Raw genomic sequence first — 22225 nt, 5'->3', positions numbered from 1 at the left:
ATAAACACACAATGCAAAGAGTGAGAATAGCCTGCAATACTACAGGCTGTTCACAGTTTTTAAATGTATCCTTTCAAAATTTTCCATACGAATATTAATATTTATGAGTTTATTTTACCCTCAAGTAGGGTCGTACATAAGTGCTGCTTTGTAACTTGCTTTCTTCACTTAATATTTGGTTATCCTGGGTACTTTACAATACTATTGCAAACATATTAATTCACTTATTCATTCATTCAACAAATGTTAGGTTTTCAACTGGGTACCAGACAATATGCTAATTGCTCAAAAAACAAAAGTGAAGGCCGGGCACAGTGGCTCACTCCTGTAATCCTAGCACTTTGGAAGGCCGAGGCGGATATATCACCTGGGGCCAGGAGTTCGAGACCAGCCTGGCCAACATGGTGAAACCCCGTCTCTACTAAAAATACAAATTTTAGCCATCATGATGGTACACACCTGTAATCTCAGCTACTCGGTAGGCTGAGGCAGGAGAATCGCGTGAACTCGAGAGGCAAAGGTTGCAGTGAGCTGAGATGGTGACACTGCACTCTAGCCTAGGCAACAGAGCAAGACTCCATCTCAAACAAACAAACAAACAAAACCAAAAACAAACAAACAAAAAAGTGAAAAAGACATATGATGTTTCTTATTTTTTAGTACTTAATTATATATTATATTAAAAATATAACTATTAAATGGAAATGTAAAGACAGCATAATCCAAAACTCACAGAAATAAGAACATTGAGGTTCAAAATTCTTAAAGATTAATTTAGTATGAGGACTCAGACCTCTTGTTTCTCTAGTATACAGCTTTTCTACCATAACATACTTTCTCAGTAAATCTGGCAATATCATTAACCCTCTGTCTTAAGATACAAGGAAAACAGCCAGGAGATAATGTTGCGTCCCAAGTAGTGTTATAATAGTAATAATACAACCACCTATCCTTACAAACAGCTGTGGTAACAAGCTTCTAACTTCTGTTCATGGTAGAAATTATGTCATTTGGATCTGTGATCACCAGGTCAACTAGCTGTAATAGGAGTTAAAAGTTAGAAGGAACTACTTAGAAAAACAGTAGGAAGTATCAGAGGTCATCAAGACACAGTCAAGATATGGTTACTGAGAGATGGATGAACACGGGCTTTGAAATATTTTTCTCTATTTAAATCTCTAAAGATTTTCATTAGATATGGTCAGAACTAAGACATCCATCTAATGTCAGCTACAAAAGAGTTGCATGTGCTTAAAATAAGGAGAAAAGGGAGTTAGAGAAAAGACACAGAAGAGAAAAAAAGGAGAGGTAAGAAAATGTAGAGTAGGAATAAAAAACATTTAAAATTCTTAGGCAAAAGTGCCACGTTTCTCTCCACAGGTCTCCCCAGTCATGAAGAACCATCCCTGATTTGTAAGTATCATAAGTCAGTTGTGGCCTTTCTTCAACAGAAATGGAGTATATACATTCACACAATCATTGCATTTTTGAAGATGAGAAATTTGATGTCATCTAGTGTAAACTTCTGTATGATCGTGATCTACTATATATCATTAATAAGTGAATCAGTAAACAACTTAAGTGGCATTAAACTGAGTACCTCAGGAAGCAATTTGCTCCACTTTTGAAAAGTCCTCATTGTTTACACAGTTTTTGTAATGAACTGAAATCATCTTTTCTTTCTAATCAGTTTTAGTTCTATTCAGGAGCATATGGAATAAATTCAATATTTTTTTTCTGACTATATATTCTTATTTTATCCATTCCTAATAGATACATACTTAAGATCCTCTTTATTAGGGTCATTCCTACAAAAACTGTTCATAATACAGATTATGTCTGCAACTGTCCTATTTTTACATCTTCAGTATCCTCTCTGTTCTTTTTAGATCACAGTCAACCCTGCTCCTTATAGGTTTAGACAATCTAATATTTTTTGAAGATTTGATTTGGTAGAGTAGAAACATACAAAATGAAAATTATTGGTATAGTACTTTTAGTGTGAACGTTAAATTTTAAAAACATAAATGTTTAACATCTGATTCTTAGGAAACAAACTTCTGCTTGTAGTATATCCTAATTTCATGGTAATAAATCATGGTAATTGTCTCGTCATGAACAATTTAAACCTATCAATGTAGCTGAAACTTAACAGTCCTCTGCTATGAGCCAATATAAAGAGTACCAGAACACCATTGCTCTTGGGTTAGTGTGATAGAAAGGAGAAAATAACAATAAAGTAGTAAGTAAAAGACCTGATGAAAGGAAGAACGTAGGTTACACTGGAGAATTTGTCATCTTACTTTAAAGAAAACTTGAAAAAGATGCCAAGGGTTTAGGTGTTGCACAGCTTTGGCTTTTAGTATTTCACCATTTCTCCCTAATCTGAAAACTGCTGTCAACACCTCACTGATTCACATATCTTGCTCTGACTGCTGCCAAGTCATTCTCTTTGTTTATTGACTCAGTGGTTCTCCATTAGTCCCAGGGCTTATATTCAAATGAGGAGGCACTATCAAATGCTGATGCATCCCAATTTACATTACTAACTCTAATTATCTTAACTACCACCCTAGGTTCCACTTTATTTTGAATATTTAGATAAAATAGATAGATAGATAATTACCAAAAGAAATATTACTCTAATTACCTAGGGAGAAACTTCTCCTGGCTTCCTTCTCCTGAGAATAGTTAAGTTTAATTTCACCATGTTACTTAAGGCACTATATTGCTATTGTCTATATATTTCTCAGTATCGCCCACCAGGTTCTTGAAAAATAGAGGTAATGTTTTATTACCAGGGCATAGTACAGTTCCTGGTACCATTTGTTGAATAAATGAAGAAATGAAATATTATAATTCTTTGAACTCTCCCAGTTTAGACCATATAATATTAAAATTAATATATAGTACTTGGCTCATAAAAAAAAGGGATGTTTGTGAACTTTGGTTGGTTTCTCCCTGCTAAAAAGCCCAAACCTAATTCTCTTCCACTTGTTATGTGCTCAAGATATATATGTTAACTTTAATAATAGTTTTAGAAAAATAATTTATCTAAATTTAGTGCAAAAGAAGGCCAACTCCAGATGAGTTGGGTATGCTTTATTATTTTGGAATACTCATTCTTCCTTTTCATTGAGATTAACAACTCCAAATTGACAATGAATGTAAAATACTTACCAGTCACATTTTTGGTAATATTTTTTCCTCGATTGGTCAAATTAGCTGTTTGACTCTTTCCATCATTTGTTTCCAACACAGGCAAAGATAGTGAAGCTTTTCTTTCTTTTTGTGGTTTATTTGGAGTTTGGGGCAAGAAAAAGAATGGTATGGAAGAAATAATGGAGAATAGTCCAGACACAAGGAAATTAAGCCACCAAGCTCCAACCCAACGAGAATCATTAGGAGTTATCCTGACAGTGCCTAGAATAAATAATTAAAGAAGCCAGTCAAAAATCATTTTGAAATACAATAGGTTCAGGGAAGTAATGGTATGAACAAAGTAAACTAAATTTCCTCAATTCCAAGACACGATTTTTTTTATTTTAATTTTTTGTCATCTCTGAGACTAGGATCAGTCTAACATTTGATGACATAATGCAACTGATACTGTCTAGGAATCAGTCATGATATTGTTGTCATTGCCTGAGCTTGTGTGCACTGATGGCTTTTCTGATTACATGACTGGACAATTTCTATCACTGTACATTTAAGCTTGCAGACCATTTAATAACTACCTGTGGAAGAACTATGACATCTCATTGTTGTCTGAAAATGTCTATTGGCATAAGCTAATAAAATCAAGAAAGGGTCAGCAATGAAATGTAAGCAGTTTGCAAGAAATCCACTGAGCCAATACAGGGGCTTCCCACCATGCCTGAAATAAGCATTTCCAACTCTCTTGACAGCACAGAGGTAAGAAAATGTGAGTTTAAAAGTAACCCTGAAGAGTTAAGACTCTAAATGTTAAGGATAGTTTAACCATTTTATTATAATTGTATTTTTCTTTAAATCATGAATAAGAGTACTCTGTAAATGCTATGTCTCAAGGGTAAATGCATTCTTTTAATAGGTATAAAGTAAACAATCTAAGTAATAAGAAAGCCTATCTGAGTTATCAGCAAGATAGCATAATAGGAAGGACTGGACCCTTTTTTCTTTCATGAACATACTGATTCAACAATAATATGCAGATCAATTCCATTAGTGAAAAATCCAGAAACTAGTTGACAGGCCATTGTACCCCAGGAATGTGCAATATTAGCTACATAGACACTTTTAAGAAGATTGGAGACACCTTTTTGCTGTTCCTCTCCTCATTATAATACCATGCATTCAAGAAGAACTAGAAATTTGAAAGTGTATGCGAACACTTGCAATAGCTCTTTTCCCTGGCTCAACAGAGATTGAATATAAGAAAACCGCATCTCCAGCTTATCCCTGTGGAGAGACAGAGTGGGACTGCACATCCAAAACTGTAACTTTTCAGGTACTACCCTTGCGACTGTCTTCTATATCACCTATCTTGAAGTGTTGACAGGACCCAGCACATACCAGACCTTTGGAGGCTACAGAAAACAAAGATGGCAGCTTGAACTAGTATGTAAGCATTCCCATAGCTCCTGGCCCATAGCTTAGGGCAGAGTGACCAAGTTAAAAAAACTTAAAAACAAAAACTTAACTCTAGCTTCTCTATGGGGAGGGAAATATTTCGACCACACACCTAACATTTCATCTTTTCTGTGTCCAACTCCAGCAGCTGGTCATTATCTTGCCTATCTTGGGGCTAGGCATATGCTTGCTTCCAATGGGCTACAAAGAATGCAAAAATGGTGGCTTAAATTAGCAAATGAGCACTTGCCACAGATCCTCCCTGCTCCCAGTTCTATGCAGAGTGAGGAGGTAAAAAACAAAAGGAAACAAACAAACAAACAAGCAAACGAACAAAAAATAAAACACTTCAGTTTTCAAATTCTCCTTGGGAAGGCAAAAAATTGTATAGCATGTGAAATAATCAAAATTTTCTGGGAGTTGACCAAGTGACAGGCTTCTCTGTCCACTGTCTAAAAGTGCTCATGAGACCCTACATACTCTAGATTCTGGAAGTTCCTAACAAAAAGATAGCAGTTTAAACAAGAATCAAAATTTGAGAGGCCGACAGAAGCTCTGCCTGGGTTGAACGATGAAAGTTTTCTCCTATATAATACCAGTTCGTGAAGACTTGGAGGCTGATATGGTTTGGGTATTTGTTCTGTTCAAATCTCATGCTGAAATGTAATATCCAATGTTGGAGGTAGGGCCTGGTGGGAGGTGTTTGGGTCATGGGGGTTGATCCTTCATTGCTTGGTGCTGTCCTTGCAATAGTGAATGAGTTCTCAGAAGATCTGATTGCTTAAAAAGTGTGTGGCACCTCGTCCCCCTCTTGCTCTTTCTCTCAACATGTGATGTGTCTGCTCCTGCTTTAACTTCTGCCAAGAGTAAAAGCTCCTTGAGGTCTCCTCAGAAGCTGAGAGAATGCCAGTGCCATGCTTGTACAGCTTGCAGAATCATGAACCAATTAAACCTCTTTACTTGAGAAATTACCCAGTCTCACGTATTCTTGTATAAGAATGCCAGAATGGCCTAACACAGAAAATTGTTACCAAGAAGTGGGACATTGCTATAAGGATACCTGAAAATGTGGAATTGACTTTGGAACTAGGTAATGAGCAGAGCTTACAAGAGTTTGGAGGACTCAGAAGAAGATAAGAAGATGAGGGAAAGTTTGAAACTTCTTGGAAACTGGATAAATGATTATGACCAAAATGCAGATCGTGACATGGACAATGAAGTTCATGCTGACAAGGTCTCAAATGGAAATGACAGTTATTGGGAGCTGGAGCAAAAGTCATTCTTGTTATGCCTTAGCAAAGTACTTGGCTGCATTGTGTTCATACCCTAGGGGATCTGTGCAAGTTTGAACTAAAGAGTGATGACTTAGAACATCTGATGGAAGAAATTTCTAAGCAGTAAAGCATTAAGGATATAAGTGGTTGCTTCCAACCTGCAATGCTCAGATATGAGAGCAAAGACATGACCTAAAGTAGAAAGTTATATTTAAAGGGGAAGCAGAGCATAAAAGTTTGGAAAATTTGCAACCTAACTATTTGTCAAAGAAAGAAAAAGAGTTTAAGTAAAAAACTGTCTCAAGTTGCAAAAAGACATTATAGAATGATTTTTCAGTGAATTCACCAGGAATATACAACCCAATATATTCACTCAATCTCAAAAACCCAAAAGCTATAAAGCAAACATGGACAGAGCTGAAAAGAGAAATATAGAGAAATACAATACAATCATCTCTTGGTATCTGTGAGCAATGGTTCTAGGACTCCCTATGGATACCCAAATTCAAGGATGCTCAAGTCTCTTATATAAAATAGTGTATTACAGTGAGCCCTCCATAATAGGCTGATGTCATAATATCTCACTTTCAATTATAAATAGAATAACCAGAGAGAATATCAATGAGGAAACAGAGGACTTCAACAACATTATAGACCAATTGAACATAACAGACACATAGAGAATACTTCACTCAATAAAAACAGAATGTATACTCTTTTCAAACAGAAATGGAACATTTTCTAAGATAGACCACATGTTGCATCATGCAACAGGTCTTGATAAATTTAAAATTAAAATCATACCAATTATCTTTTCTAACTACAATGGAATAAAACCAGAAATTAGTATCAAAAAGAAAAGTAGAAAATTGTAAAAATATGAATATTAACAAACTTTTCAATAATTAAATTGTCAAAGAAATCAAAAGAGAAATGAGAAAATATTTAGATACAAAGAGAATCAAAAACAAAACATTCTAAAATATGAGATGCAGCAAGAACAGTAGTAAGAGAGAAGTGTTTAATAATAAATATCTATATTTGTAGGGTAAATTTTATTTCCATATTCAAAAAACAGAGGTTATTTCTCTAATTTATGGTCACTAGCAGCATCTGGCATGGTTTGCTCTTAATACACACTGATAAATATAACATAATTATGCTAGTAAAAAGTAAAGAATTATCTCAAATAAACAACCTATTTTACACCTCACAAAATTATAAAAAGAAAAACAAACTAAGGCCAAAGTTAGCAGCAGAAGAAAAAAGATTAGAGAAGAAATAAATAAAGAATAGGGAAAAAAAATTATATCAACACAACTAAGTGTTGATCTTTTTGAAAGATAAGCAAAATTGACAAACTTTAGACTAAGCAAAAGAGAAAAGACTCAAACAAACAAAACAAGAACTGAATGTGGAGACATTCAATTGAGGCTAGAAAAATAAAACAATCATAAGAGACTGCTATGAGAAATTACACATCAAAAATTAGATAAGAAAGAAAAAATAAATTCCTGGCGACATAAAACACAGAAAATATAGAAAATATAAAGAGATTTACAACTAATAAAAATATTGAATTAATAATCAAATACCTCTCAACAAAAAAACTTAGGACCAGATAGCTTTACTGGTGCATGTTACTAAATAGCTAAAGAAAATATTAATGGCAATCCATTCTAATCTCTTGCCAAAAATTGAAGTGAAGAGAACATCTTCAAACTAATTTTATGAGGCCAGCATTATTCTTATACCAAAGCCAGACAAAGACACCAAAAGAAAACTACAAACCAATATCTCTGATGAAGACAGAGGAAAAAATCCTAAAACAATACTAGTAAACCAAATTTAATAGTATATAAAAAGGACACTACACTACATTCAGGGGGGATTTATACCTGAAATGCTAAGTTTAACAAATATCACCAAGTGTAATGTAACACATTAACAAAATAAAGGACAAAATCTACATGATCATATATGCAGATGTTAAATAGCATTTAATAAAATCCAACAATGTTTTGTGATAAAAACTTTCAACAAGCTAGGAATAGATAAAAATTGCCTCAATAAAATGAAGTGCATATTTTAAAAGCCCACAGCAAGCATTAACTTCAAGAGTGAAAAACTGAAAGATTTCAGGAACGAAGGAAAATGGCCATTCTCATCACTTCTATTCAACATAGTCCTGCCATTTTATGCCAGAGCAATTAAACAAGAAAAAGAAATAAAAGGCATTCAAACTTGAAAGAAAGAAGTAAAACTGCCTCTACTTGCAGATGGCATGATTTTGTATACAGAAAACCCTAAAGATCACACACACACACACACACACACAGACACCTGTTAGAATTGAATAAACACATTCTGTAAAGTTGCAGGATACAAAATCATTATATTACTTATATTTCTACGCATTAACCAAGTACTATTTGAAAAGACATTAGGAAAGCAATTCCATTTACACTAAAATCATAAAGAATAAAACACAAAAATAAATTTAAGAAGGTGAAAGACTTGTGCATGAGATACTGCAAGACACTGAGGAAAGAAATTAAAGTCATAAATAATTGGGGAGACATTCTGTGTTAATTAATTGAAGGACTTATTAATATTAAATGTCCATACTACCCAAATATATGTAAAGATTCAATACAATACCTATCAAAAGCCCAACAGTATTTTAACAAAAATATAACAAACAATTCTAAAATACATATGGAACCAAGAAGGACATCAAATAGCCAAAAAAGCATTGAGTAAGAATAAAGCTGCCTCACATTTCCTAATTACAAAATGTATTTTAAAACTATAGTGATTAATACAATATGTTACCAGCATAAAAACAGAAATATAGACCAATGAAACAGAACAGAGACAATAAATGGGATAAAAAAGAAACATGCAGAATAAAATAAAATATTATAAATCATATATATATGAAAAGGGGTTAATTTATAAAGCATATGAGGAAATCCTACAACTCAATAGCAAAAATATAATAACTTGATTAAAAGTTTTGCAGCAACTTGGATGGAACTGGAGGACATTATTCTAAGTGAAGTAACTCGGGAATGGAAACCAAATACTGTATGTTCTCACTTATCATTGAGAGCTAAGCCATGAGGATACAAAGATATACAGATTAACGTGATGGATTTAGGAGGCTCAGAAGGGGAAAGATGGGAGGGAACTGAGGGATAAAAAGCTACATATTGGATACAATGTACATTACTCAGGTTGGGTGCACTAAAATATCAAAATTCATCATTATAGAATTCACCCTTGTAATTAATAACAACATCTACCCCAAAAGCTATTGAAATAAAAATTAATTAATTATTAGTGAGTAGAATGGTGGCTACCAGAAGCCAGGTGGTTGGGAGAAGAGTGGAGTTGAGGATGTCGGGTTCGTCCTGCAGACCCTGGCCTACCAATGGATGAAAGGAGTACTCAGACACAGGTATGCAGTGAAAGAGTGGTTACGGGACTGCGGAAGAGTGAGCAGCAGTCCCAATAAGCTGGTGCTGCTCGCTTTTATTTAGTATAGACATAATGCCAAAAACCTGGAGCCAATAATGTTAATCTGTGGGCAATTAACGTTATTGTTCCCCCTTACAGGGAACAGTCACGTGCGTGATGGTCAAAGGTCAGTTTCTGGACAACATGGGTAAACAAGCCTATTTAGATAAATTCGTCTATACTTCCTTGTACCTATTTCTCGCCCTCTGCCTCAGGGTAAGAGAACAGCTGTCATCAGCTTATTCTCCCATGAAGCTTTGCAGAGCTTTCTGACCTTTCAAAAGGTCTGCTCTTTCCCTATAGCTTCTCCCACCACTCTGACAGATCTCCCATATGAGGAGATATTGGTCAAAGCATATATAATTACAATTAGGTAGGAGGAATACATTACAGAGATTCATTGTGCAGCAGTGTGACTATTCTTAACCACAATATGTTGTATTTTTGAAATATGCTGAGAGAGTAGATGTTAAGTGTTTCCACTACAAAAATAAGTATGTAAGATAATGCATTTGTTAATTAACTAAATTTATTCCACGTATATATTTATTTCAAAACATTGGAGTGTACATGATAAAAATACAATTTTATATATGTCACTCAGTGGCTGATGCCTGTAATCCCAGAACTTTGGGAGGCCAAGACAAATTGGATCACCTGAGGTCAGGAGTTTGAGATCAGCCTGGCCAACATGGTGAAACCCCATCTCTACTGAAAATACAAAAATTAGCCAGGTGTGGTGGAGGCACTCGTAATCCCAGATACTCTGGAGGCTGAGGCTGGAGAATCACTGGAACCCAGGAGGCAGAGATTGCAGTGAGCCAAGATCACACAACTGCACTCCAGCCTGGGTGACAGAGCGAGACTCTGACTTTAAAAAAAAAAAAAGAGTAAATTTGAAAACACTATTAGGCTACATACCTGAATAGAAATTTCTCCAAAGAAGACATACAAATGAATAACAGCTCAATACAAAGATTTTCAACATCATTTATCAGGGAAATGCAAATCAAAAGCACAAATCCACCCTTCTCCTACACCTTACACCTGTAGAATGGCTACCATATGAGAAAGAAAGGAAAGTGTTTGCAAGAATGTGGAGATATTTGAACACTGTACACTGCTGGTAGAATACAAAAAGGTACAGCCAGTATACAAAGTATTATAAAGATTCCTCAAAAATTAAATACAGAACTCTCGTATGACGCAGCAATCCCACATTTGGGTACATATATAAAAGAATTGAAATCATTATCTTGAAGAGACATTTGCATTTGCATGTTCATTGCAGCACTATTCATAATAGCTAGGTTGTAAAAACAACCTCATGTCTGCTGAGGGATAAACGGATAAAGAAAATATTGTATACACACACAATGGAATATTATTCAGTCTTTAAAAAGAAGGGTATTCTGTAATATGTGATAACTTGGATGAATTTTGAGGACATTAGGCAAAATGAACCAGTTACAGAAGGACCTATACTGCATGATTACATTCATTTGAGGAACATAAAACAGTAACGCTCATAGAAGCAAAGAGTAGAATGGTGATTGTCAGTGATTAAGGGGAAGGGGAAGCAGGGAGTTGTCAATGGGTATAAAGTTTCAGTTATGGAGTTCCGCAGTCTCTACAGGAAGATGAGAGCAGGGAGTTGCTACACACTTTTGAGCAAATAAATCTCATGAGAATTCACTCGGTATCATGAGATCAACATCAAGGGGGATGGTGTTAAACTATTCATGAAAAACCACTTTTATTACCCAATCACCTCCCACCAGGTCCCACCTCCATCATTGAGGATTACAATTCTACATGATGTTGGTGGGAACACAGATCCAAATCATATCAGCTATTGTTGATCAGAATCCTTACATAAACAGTTGATTAACACGTTTTGTATGTTATACGTATTGTACATAGTATTCTTACTATAAAGTAAGCTAGAGAAAAAAATATTATTAAGAAAATCACAAGGAAATAAAACATATTTAGTATTCATTAAGTTGAGGTGGAACATGATAAGATCTTTCTCATCTCTTCACATTGAGTAGGCTGAGGAGAAGAAGGAATGGGAGGCACTGGTCTTGCTTTCACTAGGTTAACAGAGGTGGAAGAGGTGGAAGAGGTGGAGGAGGTAGAACGGAAGGCAAAAGAGGCAAGTACGTTCAGCAACTATTTCAGAAATACGTCATAATTTCTATTTGACTTTGTGGTTTTGTCATTTCTCTAAAAATTTTTCTAAATGGAACTAATCCTTCTTCTAACATATGCTTTAGTTTCAGTGCCCACAATAGAGAAGAGTCCCAGTTGTAAAAGAAGCCAAAAACAGTCTTGAATTGTCAGAATCCTTCTGTTAGATAGCCTAATAACAATTTGTTTCTGGCACTGCTTCTTCTGTGTCTCCATCTCCATCATCTGACGCTAGTTCTCAGGCACTCATCTCCATCAAGTCATCTGTTAATTTCTCTGATGAAATACGAATTAGCTCTTGAATTTCTCCAATACCTGTATCTTGAAATTTTTACCCCTCACCTTTTATTCCATATCTATAATCTCTTTCATAATTTTCTTGATTGGCCATGTTAATCCTACGAATTTATGTGCAACATCTGAGCAAAATTTTCTCTGGTAGAAATGCATTGTTTTGCACTTAATGACTTTCACTTTTTTTTTTTCCCCCTACAACAACAATAGCATCTTAAGTGGTGCAATTCTTCGAGTCTTTTATGATGTTCTGCCTATCAGGATTTTCTTTGATAGCACTGACAATCCTTTCCATAGAGTATCATCTGTAATGATCCTTTGCAGTTTCTTATGACTCCATGATCTAGAGGCTGAATTAGAGACATTGTGGTGGAAGAAATAGATCACTATAATGCCTTTGGTGTTGAACTTATGGGGTTCTAGGTGACCAGGGGCATTGACTAATATGAAAAGAACTGTGAAGGCAGTCCCTTACTGTCAAGCTACTTCTTATCTTCCGGAACAAGGCATTGATGGAAGCAATACGGAAAAAGAGTTCTAATTGTTCAGGCCTTCTTTTTGTATGACTAGAAGACTAGCAGTTGATTTTTATTCTTTCCCTTCAAGGTTTGGGAGTTATCAACTTTGTAGATAAGAACAGTTTTGATGATAAGCCTGACCTCATTTGCACAGAGTAGTAGACTTAATCTATCCCTTCCTGCCTTAAATCCTAGTGCTCACATCTCTTCTTTATTAATAAATGTCCTTTGTGGCTTTTTTCCCCCAGTTTCATCTGCATTAAAACCCTGCTCATGCAGATATCCTTTCTCAATGATTTTCTTAGTGGAATCTGAAAACTTGTTCACTTTCTCTCATTTGGCAGAAGCTGCTTCTTCTGTTATTCTGAAAATTTTTAAACCCAAATCTTTTTCTAAAATTATCAAACCATCCTTTGCTTGCATTAGTTTCTCCGGCTTTAGATCCCTCACCTTCCTTTGCTTTAAATGGTCATATAATAACTTCATTTTTTTCTCAAGTCACATTAAAGTCTATGGTTATGCCTTTCTTATAAAAGTTTGCAGCCACATAACAATGTCATTTTCAATATGAGATACGATGGTATATTACTAAAAGTGCAAGCTTTTGTGCCTGCTGGCATAGCCTCAGCAATGCAATCATGAATTTCCTTTTTTCTTTTTCCTTTTTTTGTTTTTTACAATGATCCTTATGCTGGATTCATTTGTATTGAAACAATGGGCAACTGAAGACCTCACTCTGCATTATATATCAAGCAATTCAACTTTTCTTGTAATGTCGTGACTTTCTCAGTTTCTTAGGAGCAGTTTCAGCATCACTAGTGACAATTCATATGGCTCCAATGGTGTTATTCCAACTTTACAATATTGCACTAAACAGTATAAAAATACATAAGAATCACAAGCAATCAGATTTTGCTGCAATCCACAATTTATTGGAGAGAGGAACTGTTCATGTGGAGATAATTAGTGTCACATGGTGTTTTAAGCAGGTGCTTTCAACACAGCCTTATTACTACAATTACAGGAGGTGCTATAAAATTATTACAGCAGTAAAGTATGTACTACAGTCAATTTTATAAAGTTATGCCTTAATAGTACATCTTCACATTTGTTTTCACTTCTCTTGACTGTAGATGACATAATATGAGGTATATATGTGTTTCTGTCCTTAAATTTAAAGTTTAACTTTTAAAAAAATGAACTTTTATGTTAGAATAAAATAAAATTAGAATTAGTAGAATTTGGCTGAGAATCCATCTGGTCCAGGGCTTTTTTGGGTCAGTAGGTTTTTTACTACTAATTCAATTTGATAACTTGTTATCGTTCTGTTCAGGTTTTCACTTTTTTTCTGATTTGATCTTCGGAGGTTGTTTCCAAGAATGACTCTATTTCCTCTAGATTTTCTAATCTGTGTGCACAGAGGCATTCATAATGCATTTCTATGGGAGTTGTTGTAATGTGATCTTTGTCATTTCTGATTGTGCTTAATTAGATCTCCTTTTTTTGTTAATCTAGTTAACAGTCTATTAAACTTTTTATATTCTTTCGAATAACAAACTCTTGGTTTTATTTATCTTTTGTCTACATTTTGCATCACAACTTCATTCAGTTCTTCTCTGATTTTAGTTATTTATTTTCAGTTTGCTTGGGGGATGTCCTTTTTTTTTCTGGTTAGTGTAAGTGCAAGATTAAATTGTTAATTTGAAATATCTCCGCCTTCTTGATGAAGGCCTTTAGCATGATAAACTTCCTCTTAACACTACTTTAGATAGATCCCAAAGATTTTAGTGAGGTATGTCTCTCTTTCATTTAATTTCAAAAACCTCTTTTAATTTCATTCTTAAATCAAGAATTATTCAGGAAAAGTTGTTGAATTACCATGTTTTGGGTGGCTTTAAGAACTCTTTTTGGTATTGATTTCTATTTTTATTGCACTTTTGTTGAAGAATGTGCTCAAAAAACTTTTAATTTTTTGAATGTATTGAGACTTTCTTTATGACTGAGCATGTGATTGATCTTAGAATACAATCTATATGCAGATGAGAAGAAAGTATATTCTGTTAGTGTCGGGTGGAGTATTCTGTAGGATGTTTTTGGATCCAATTGTTTGAGAGTTGAGTTTAAGTCCAAAATTTACATTTTAATTTTCTGCTTCGATACCTAACACTGTCAGCGAGTTGCTGAAATCTTCCACTATTATGGTACGGCTCTCTGTTTTTAGTTTCCTTAGGTCTCTAAGAAATTTTTTTGTCAATCTGGATCCTCCACTTTTGACTGCATATATATTTAGAATAGTTAAGTCTTCTCGTTAAATTGAACACTTTATCATTATATAATACCCTTCTCTGTCCTTCTTAACTGTTTTTGGTTTAATGTCTGTTTTATCTGATGTAAGAATAGTGATTACTGCCCTGTTTTGTTTCCTGTTTGCATGGATAGATTTCTTTCCATCCCTTTACTTTGATCCTGTGGGTATTATACATGTAAAATGTGTCTTTTAAAAGATAACAGAAGGCTAAGTTTTGTCTTCTTATGAAGTTTGTCACTCAGTGTCTTTTAATTGGGGCAGTTAGCCTGTTTACATTCAGGGTTATTATTTATATGTGAGATTTTGATCATGGCATCATGTTGTTAGCTGGTTGTTTCATAGACTTGGTTGTGTAGTCGCTTTATGTGTCTGGGCTATGTATTTAAGTGTGTTTTTGTCGTGGCAGGTATTAATCTTTTGTTTCCATGTTTAGCACTCTTCTAGAGACCTGTTAAAAGGCTGGCCTAGTGATAAGAAATTTCCTCAATGCTTGCTTGTCTGAGAAGGATTTTAGTTCTCTTTCACTTATAAAATTAATTTGGTGGGATATGAAATCATTGGTTGAAATTTCTTTTCATTAAGCGTGCTGAAAATAGGCCCCCAATCTCTTCTGGCTTGTATGGCTTTTGCTCAAAGGCATTCTGCAAGACTGATGGGGTTCCCCTTGACAGTGACTTGATCCATCTCTCTAGTTGCCCCCAAAAAAATCTTAAAATATTTGTTTCTTTCATATGGACCTTGGTGAATCTAATGAGTAGATGCCTTGGGGATTGCCATCTTTATAGCATCTCAAAGGGGTTCTCTGTAATTTATGAATTTGCATGTCAATCTCTCTAGTAAGATTGAGAATATTTTCATGGACTATATCTGCAAATATGTTTTACAAGTTACTTACTCTCTCTTTTTCTCACTCAGGAATTCCAATGAATCATAGGTTTGGTATCTTTACCAAAAGAAACCAAATTCCTAGAAGTTTTCTTCATTTTTAAGGTTTTTTTTCTTTATTTTTGTCTGATGGGAGTTGATTATAAAAACTGGTTTTCAAGCTCTGAGATTCTTTTCTCTCTTTGGTATGTTCTTCTGCTGCTAAAGTTCTGAATGTATTATAAAATTCATGTAGTTTTTTTTTTTTTTTTAATTCCAGAAGTAGTATTTGTTTAATGGCTATTTTGTCTTTCAGCTTTTGGTTCATTCTACTGGAATTACTGAATTCCTTAAATTGTGTTTCAACACTTTCCTGAATCTCAATGAGCTTTCTCCCTATCCAGATTCCGAATTGTCTGTCTGTCATTTTAGTCATTTCAATGTGGTTAAGAACCATTGCTGGAGAGCTCAAATGCACCCATTTTAAGTTTAAGGTACATTCTTACCTTTTGAATTGCCAGATTTCTTGTTGATTCCTTTTAATCTTGAATGGCTGGTGTTTGTTTAACTGTGGTACAAGTTCAGTATGGTCAGTTGGGTTAATTTCTGGGATAAGACTCTGTACAATATTTTTATTTGTAGCAAGATTCTTGCTCTCAGTTTCATACACAATGTATACTGGCAAACTATGTTTGAAGCCAGGCACAGTGGCCCAAGCCTGTAATTCCAGCACTTTATGAGGCTAAGGTGGGAGGATCACTTGAGGCCAGAAGTTTGAGATCAGCCTGGGCAACATGGAAAACCCTGTCTCTACAGAAAATAACAAATATTAGCTAAGTGTAGTGGTGTGTGCCTGTAGTCCCAGCTACTTAGAAGGCTGTGGGAGAATGACTTGAGCCAAGGAGCTTGAGGCTACAGTGAGCTATAATTACTTCTCTGCACTCCGGCCTGGGTAACAGAGCGAGATACAGTCTCAAATTTTATATATATACATATATAAACACACATATATACGTGTGTATATATATTTATATAGATGTTTATCTATGTTATCTATGTTATCTATGTTTATCTTTATAAATATAGATGTTTTAAATTGAGCTGTAATCCAGTAAATGGTGCTTAAGAGTAATGGCTGCCAGATAAACTGTTACTCAGGGGCATAGCTCTTTTGTTTTTCAGTGTGTTTACAACAGTGCTTGTGGCAGCAGGGAAGACAGATGACCCCCATAACAGGCTTACTCCTGGGCCTTGGGGGATGCCCTCTCTGGTCACTAGTACCATACTTGTGTTTCCTTTGTTAGGAAACTGTTCTGAGCCATGGAGCTCCCTCAGGCAGAAGCAGGAGCTAGCAGACAGGACACAGCCTTCCTGGACTGGGCCTATGAAAAGAGGCATGTCTCATTCTGCACTGGCCCATGACTCCATGCATCTCACCCCTCTCAGTGTTCTGAGATTGGGGGCTCCTCCTCTGCTTGAGTGCTTGGCACCAATCTCAGCTCACACTCCCAAACTATGCACTGCAGCCCTGAGGTTTTGGGACTAGCCTGTGGCTCCATTGTCTGGTCCCTCTGGTTCAGGCAGTAGCTACACTGGGGGATCTGAAGTGCTCCAAGGACACTGAGGAAGTACCCAGGTGGGAGTACTGGAAAAAACCCTCAGGCTGAGCAGTGGAGGCTGTGCTGTGCACATGTTCTTACAGGTGTGGCCAGGCAGGAGTACTGGGAGGGACTGGTGGGCAGAAGGGCCTACAGTACAGATGTGTCCCAGCTCACAGGAAAGTTGGCCCCACTCCCTCTTGGCTCAGCAGTCAGGTGAGTTGAGAGCTACTTGGTGGAAGAAAGGGAGCATTGGATGTTGGACACCTACAGCTGCGTTCTGCTGCAGCTACCCAATATGCAAACCCCCCTGGGTTCAATGCTGGCTGTAGTTCTATTTCTGTCCACTCTCTGGGCAGGTGCCTCTGCCTGTTCCACTGTCTCTGGGGGTCGTGGGTTCTCTTGTAGGTAGGATCCCAGATGTCATCAGCAAGAATAGGCTGTTCTACCGCCACTTTACTCACCCCTTAGCTAGGAGCCATTCAGGGCTGGAAACTATCTCTGGTGTTCAACAACCTTGCACTGGGTTTCCAGTTTTCTCTCTCTTCAGCCTCAGTGTCTGTGTCACCTCTATTGACTTTCAGTGTTTTCTCTCAAAAGATATGCTGGAAGTATGTTAGTTTACTCAATATTTTGGGCTTCCTCAGTGGAAGTGGTGCTTCTGAGTGTGTCCAGTTGGCCATGTTGTCCCCTCTAATAAGTTTAACTTCTTATAATAGATTTGTGTATATTTTATGGTAGTAAATGATAAAATAGTTTAGTATCTAAACATTTTATGCGTTCATAACATACATTTTTCTTAGGGTTTTCTATATTTCTTTTTTTTTTTTTTTTTTTTTGAGACGGAGTCTGGCTCTGTCACCCAGGCTGGAGTGCAGTGGCCGGATCTCTGCTCACCGCAAGCTCCGCCTCCCGGGTTTACGCCATTCTCCTGCCTCAGCCTCCGGAGTAGCTGGGACTACAGGCGCCCGCCACCTCGCCCGGCTAGTTTTTTTGTACTTTTTAGTAGAGACGGGGTTTCACTGTGTTAGCCAGGATGGTCTCGATCTCCTGACCTCGTGATCCGCCCGTCTCGGCCTCCCAAAGTGCTGGGATTACAGGCTTGAGCCACCGCGCCCGGCCAAGGTTTTCTATATTTCTACACTATGCAATTCATCTATAAATTTTCTCAAATTTTCACAGATCTCCTCAAAGTTTTTCAATATATTTCTTGAAAAAATCTGTACATAAGTGGACAAGCATAATTCAAACCTATTATTCATGGGTACACTGTATGTTTCAAAATCTGTTAAGAAGGTAGATTTCATTTTAATTGTTCCTACCACAATAAAAGAAAAATAATAAGAAATTAAAAAGCGTATGCATACAGAAACACACACACCATAGAAGTTTGTGGCACAATTAAGTGGTGCCATTACTCTGATCTATAAGAAAACTCATTAATATGAGATAACATTGACTTGATTACAAACTATCTAGAAATAATTTATTTTCAAGTATGCACAGATTTAAATTTGATCTATATGATCATATTGTGTCATAATCAACAACTCAGACTTCAGGAAATGATTGGTTAAATCAGTGACTCCATCTACATGCAAAGTATTTATTCATCACCTGTGACAACTGTAATTTTGATGACTTTTTTCCTGTTCTTTCACTGTTCTACACATACTAACTAAGGGTCAAAATCTCACTAGATAGGACCTGAGAAATAGTTTTTCTTGGCTTACTCACAGTCTTAAAAATTGAAAAATTCTACATAAAAATTTTCGATTTTGGATTTTCTTGGAAACCAATCAGAAGTCCTTGTCAATGCAGGGCCTAAATTTGTGCATTAAAAGAATAACCCAGAGCTGAGGAACACATGTGCTTTTGGACCTGTGGGGAGAGCAGTTCACAACCAAAAAAATTCTCCTATTCTAACCATCACACCCTAAATTCCTGTTCCTGGCACTTTTTACTCATTTATTTTATCTCTTCAGCTCCTTTAAGCATTGGAGTTTGCCAAAGTATACTTTATAAGTGAAGCTCATACTCATCACTGAATAAGAGAAGATATAATAATACCTGAACATTCAATGTTAGAAATTGTATCATGATAAATTATAAAATCATGTAATGGTTTCTTAATAGAGAGCTTATAAAATAATTTACCTAAGGACATTTACCACTTATTTCTGTGCTCTTCGTGATAAAGCAATGATGAAACTGGAGTTGAATGAGTAGAAATAACATACATAACATGTAGCTACTCTAAGTCATATGTCTAACACTGAACATGTAAAACATTTTATCAAGTATTTTCTTTATAGTTTTAGATTAGCAAACACTTTCAAGCTTTTGGCTTGTTGCTGGCCCACTGTGATGTCTATCTCATCGTGGAAATGGATCCTTTGATCTCTTTGGAATGATCTATTGAAGTCCTAGTGAGATAGAAAATCATATTTATTTATTCACAAACATAACTAATTATTATTTGCTAAGAACATGTCATTCTGTCATGTGGTAAAGAGATGGCAAGTAAGCACACAAGTATTAATAGCTCATTGTGAGAAGGGTTACAATAAAGGCATGCTCTTGGCTATTCATTTGGGACTAATAGAAAGTGGTAAAGTAAGGTTTCTCTAGGAGGAGCCATATTTTGGAAGAGACTTCAAGAACTATGCAAATGAAAAAAGGGAGAAGTTTTACCAAGTGTAAATGCAGAGAAATGTGAGATTGCAGGGCACAGTAACTCAGTCAATACTTGAATAAGGTATGGATATTAATCAAGAGAAGGAATAGAGGGAATAAAGTGGGTTTGGAGGTAAGATGATGAGATCAGATTTTGACATATTGCGCTTTAGGTGCTAATAGGATATCTAAGAAGGGAAAACATGAAGAAGAACTGGAAATATCAGTTAACACAAATGATAGAAATATACCCATTTACAGATCTATAGCAAAGTAGGTAGAAATCGATTGTGTTTCACTAACAACAGAAGCAGATTATACTGGATTGAGAAGTGGATGGGAGGTGAGAAGGCGAGATATCTTAGCTAATTTAGTTGGTATTTTCCTAGGTGCTTGGCTCTGAAGAGGAATAAAAAAAGATTCAGCTAGAAAGTTGTGTGGGGGTGTAAAAAACTGTAGCTATGTATAAAGATGGGAAATACTTGAGGGTGTTTGCTGAATCAAAGAGAAGATGGAGATAAAGAAATAGGAAGGGAGAATCTAAGCTCCAGCTAGATCTATCAGCAATGGATACAGATGGATATATTTTTCACTGAGTTGGGAAAAAGAAAAAGAAGATAAAGACAGATACGGTGCAAGAATATTTTTAGGGAAAGGGCCTGAAGTTGAGACAGTTTTTATAACATGGCATCACTTTCACCTATGAGACAAGAAGGAAAGTATGCTCTGAGAATGAAGAAGAAAATCATAGATTTAATTTATGTGTCCTCTGCTTTATTCCTTTGTTCAACAAATACTGAATGTTGCCATATGCCAAGCCCTCTGCTAGGACCAGGGAAAATGACCATAAATTACACAGTGAAGTCTCTCAAATGACTCCAGCCATAAACCAATGCAGTAGCCACAGGAAGACTTTAGCAAAGCAAACTTTAAGTTCTACACATCAACATCCAAGCCACCATCAACTGAAAAATAAAATTTACTTGACTGGGCCGTCAGTTTGGGAGGGAGACTTTTTACATTTGGTTATTTTGGACCAAGCTCATGATAATAAATTTGTTTACATTCTCTCATTTTACACTTAGCTGTAAAAGATACTATAAATGGGAGCTAGATTTTATATTTATTCTGATTAGTAATGCATTTATTTCCTACTTGTAACTTTCTAATTATATTAAGCAAAGGACTATTGAAAGAGTGAATTCAGTTATTTGGAAAAATGTTTTCTGTGTGTGTGCTTAGAAAGACATTATCATGGTACCTTGTTCTGGTTGCACTTACTTAGATCTACAGATCCAATATCCACGTACATTTTAGAAAACAGAGATCCCAGGGTAAAGCCAATGATTGGACCAATCATTGCGATTGCATTCACTATACCTGAAAATATTATAAAGCAATTTTACTAGATGCCAAGAATGCATGGTTCTTATTCACCATGTTTTTAAAAGAAACATGATACAATACATATACCCAAATATATGTTCTAATAGGTGAAATAATAAGTTTAGTAACTCTACTATTTCAAAAGTAGACAAAGGGAAAGTGATCATGCAATTTAATATTTTGTGTACATTACCTAAATACAAAGAAGAATGTCCTTCTTTAGCAAAATCATCCATGTAAGAAAGGCCCAGTGGTACTATGGGAGTCTCCCCTATTCCACGAAGCATATTACCCATGAACACATACATCCACATGTATGACCCAGATTCCTTCACACAACCTATGTAGATAAGAGTGTTTCATTGTAAACATTAATTTTAGCATTTCTATTACAAATTCAACTACTTAACTCTGACTCTACTCTTTTTTTAAAATTTACAGGTACAAGTAATTTATATTCACTTTGCAAACTTTGAAAATATGGTGTATTAGTCCATTCTTATGCTGCTAATAAATACATACCTGAGACTGGGTAATTTATAAAGGAAAAAGGTTTAACGGACTCACAGTTCCTCATGGCTGGGGGCCTCACAATCATGGTGGAAGGTGAAGGAAGAGCAAAGACATGTCTCACATGGTGACAGGCAAGAGAACGTGTGCAGGGTAACTCTCATTTATAAAATCATCAGATCTTGTGAGACTTATTCATTACCATGAGAACAGTATGGGGAAAACCGCCCCCATGATTCAATTATTTCCACTTATCCCCACTCTTGGCATGTGGAGATTATTACAATCAAGGTGATATTTGAGTAGGGACACAGTCAAGCCATATCATATAGAAAAGCATAAACAAGTAAAAATTATCTGTAATCACATCGCACACAGAAGATCACCTCAAGTGTTTTTATATATCTTCCAGATTTGCATAAAATATACACATTATACTCGTTATGTCCATTATATATTTAAAAATCCAGT

The 22225-nt window shown here is 35.7% G+C and overlaps 1 protein-coding gene across 1 annotated transcript in view; it reads right to left on the bottom strand.

Moving 5' to 3' along the window:
- Positions 1-22225, bottom strand: part of SLCO1B1 (solute carrier organic anion transporter family member 1B1) — a 94916-nt gene that overhangs the window by 30512 nt on the left and 42179 nt on the right. Inside the window, exons 6-8 of the mRNA XM_007967861.3 lie at positions 21438-21584; positions 21140-21238; positions 3181-3423 (exon numbers count right to left, since the gene is read on the bottom strand). Coding sequence (XP_007966052.3) covers positions 3181-3423; positions 21140-21238; positions 21438-21584 — 489 coding nt within the window. The remainder of the gene's footprint in view (positions 1-3180; positions 3424-21139; positions 21239-21437; positions 21585-22225) is intronic.

This window comes from Chlorocebus sabaeus, chromosome 11, assembly GCF_047675955.1.
Source record: "Chlorocebus sabaeus isolate Y175 chromosome 11, mChlSab1.0.hap1, whole genome shotgun sequence".
In the NCBI taxonomy this organism is placed as follows: domain Eukaryota; kingdom Metazoa; phylum Chordata; class Mammalia; order Primates; family Cercopithecidae; genus Chlorocebus; species Chlorocebus sabaeus.
Note: the sequence above shows the minus strand (reverse complement) of the source record. Positions and strands in the feature narration are given on the sequence as shown.